Raw genomic sequence first — 2,500 nt, 5'->3', positions numbered from 1 at the left:
CAGCGCTGTCCCCAAGACAATTGCAGCTTTCTCCAAACCGTAAAGAAAAAAAGTGAACTCCTCGCAGTCAGCTTGTGTCCCTTAACTTTTTTTTTCTTTTGAGAAAGAAGGGCTCCTTAACAAAGAACCCCACCTTCCCCATCCCGTGGGACAGAAAAAGTTCCCTAGATTTAGGAGGAGGTACGGTGTGACACACACCCGCGTTAAGAGCTGTAGCTCCCCTGGCTTTCAAGCGGCTCCAGCATTCAGACAGGAGGCCCAGACGCACAGCCAGGGTGCCGGAACGCAGCTGGCCAACCGGCTTAAGTTACACAGATGGAGCCCGCTCCATTCTCCACGTGCATCCTTACCCTTCTCCTCACCTCCCAACGCCAGAAGGAAGGAGCTTCTCCATTCGATCTTTTCTCACCCGAGGTCTGCAGTATCACCTGTGCGCGGCAGACAGCAGTACTCCCACCGCGAAACATTCGACCGGTGGTCACCGACTCAAGTTTTGTTTCAAATGAGTTTCAAGTCCCTACAGGCTCCTCAACCCCCACCTCCACCCCCTCAGCCCCTAGATCAGACCACTTTCCTCCCCGCTAAGTCCCGTTAAGGAAGACCCGGTGACAAGGTGTCTTTCCTCTGCTCCTTTACCCCATCAAATCCCGCTTGCTCCACCCCCAGCCTCCCTCCCGGGTTTGTCTTTCGCGTTCCGGCTCTCAAGAATCTCCCTGGATCTGATCAAGGTCTAAGCTCTTTCTCCTCTACATCAGTCCCAGGGTCCCGTCGGACTCTCTTTCCCCACGTGAGGGTCACCAGCCAGGAGACCCCGCTGAACTACGAGTTTCTCCCACGCCCAAAACTAACGCTCACAGTCAGCATTACCTGCAACCTGCTGTGGGGTGGTACCCACGCGTCTCTTTTCACAGGTACCCGCGCCGGTGACAAGTGCCTTCAGGGGCAGCTCGGACCCCGGGTTGGGATAGCAGCGTAGCGTCTGGGCGCAGCGCGGGATGTAGACGCCGCATGCTTCGCCTTCCTGCCGTGCGCACACGGAGCAGCAGCCGCAGCCGGGCTCTCGCACCAGCTCGGCGCAGGGCGCGTCGGGTGGGGGTCCGCAGGCGGCCAGACGCTCGGGCGTGCAGGGTGGGCAGCGGAACAGTACCTCGGCGCGCACCCCGGGGCCGCAGCCGCCCGCGCCCAAGAGCAGCAGCAAGAGCAACGACGGCAGGACCAGCGGCAGCGCAGGGCCGCCCAATCTCGGCAGCATGTTGGCTTGTGGGCAACGGTAGAGCGGCGAGCTAACGGGCAGGTGGCACGGCCCGGGGGAACGCGGGAGACGCCTCCTTGCCTTCTTTCTCCTCCCCCGCCTCTGCCGGGTCCTAAAAAGCCTGCTTCTCCCCGCCCCCCTGCCTTCTCCCCTCCCCCTTTTGGAGACCACTCCCTCCCCCCTCCCCCCCAGGCACTCCTGCGTGAGGGCACGTGCTTGTGCACACGCCCACTCGCCCACCCTATGTTCCTAGGGCATTCAAGCGGATGCCCCTGTTCTTCCTTGGTTAGGACTTTGCTCCCTTCAGCCTGGGTTCGTCCGCTCCGGGAGAGTAAGAATAACTTGCAAGCGTGGGTAGAATCGGCGTGGAGTGGGAAAGAGCCCGTGCTTTTGTCTCCTGTCTTTTAGTTTAGTTCGATTTGGAAGGACTTAGTTTGCTCACTTCCCACGTGGCCGGCTGTGAACTGACTGCCGGGGAAACACAAAAGCAGTCTTGACCTTAAAGATTTCGGAGCTCACACCGACTCCCCACAGCCCTCGTGTTGCTAGGAACAATGACCTTGAGTGAGTCCCGCGGACGCTCAGTCCTTCTAGACCAGGCTCGTCCCAAACAGCACCTCCTAGCAACAACTTCAGTTTCCCAACCCAGAGCTCACGGCTGCAAGAGATGAAACCTGGTGTGTTTCCTGGTGCCTCACAAACCTCCGCCCCACAAGCCCTCTAATCCCCTAGAGACCCGAGTCACCATCCACAAGCACTGCCGTATTTGCCCACCTCAACACACACTCTCCCCGCCTCCCGCCCCAAGACATCTGAAGACACACCCACAGAAGGGGTCTTGAAGAGGTCAGATTAGACAACCCCCCCACTTCCCCAGGTATTAGAGAAAGCCTTAGCGCTAGGCTGATTAGAGCTCGCTCAGGTTTTCAAATGGAAAAGAGTGGCTGCCTCCTTTGTTCCAATTGAGTCGCCCAGCCTAGCTGCCCCCAACCTCCATCACTCCAGCCTGGCGGGACCTTAGTTATTGACTCATTGGCCAGGGTTGTGACCTTAACAACGAGTGAGGCGTCTCCCTTCCCCCACAAGATTCTCCAAGCCATCCTTTCTAACTTCTGGGCTCAGGGCCTATCTCAATTCAGCGGCTTTTTGTTCATATGTCTGTTTGAGTTTTATGCCTCCTAGAAGACAAAGTTCTAATCTTAAGAAACTAGGAAGCCGGGCGTGGTGGCGCACGCCTTTAGTCCCAGC

General features: G+C 58.0%; 1 protein-coding gene across 1 annotated transcript in view; it reads right to left on the bottom strand.

Moving 5' to 3' along the window:
- Positions 1-1,355, bottom strand: part of Igfbp2 (insulin like growth factor binding protein 2) — a 27,170-nt gene extending 25,815 nt beyond the window's left edge. Inside the window, exon 1 of the mRNA XM_021166129.2 lies at positions 868-1,355. Within this exon, the coding sequence (XP_021021788.1) occupies positions 868-1,252 (385 nt within the window). The 5' untranslated portion in view covers positions 1,253-1,355. The remainder of the gene's footprint in view (positions 1-867) is intronic.
- Positions 1,356-2,500: the final 1,145 nt, after the last annotated feature.

Source organism: Mus caroli, chromosome 1 (genome assembly GCF_900094665.2).
Source record: "Mus caroli chromosome 1, CAROLI_EIJ_v1.1, whole genome shotgun sequence".
NCBI classification, from domain to species: Eukaryota; Metazoa; Chordata; class Mammalia; order Rodentia; family Muridae; genus Mus; species Mus caroli.
Note: the sequence above shows the minus strand (reverse complement) of the source record. Positions and strands in the feature narration are given on the sequence as shown.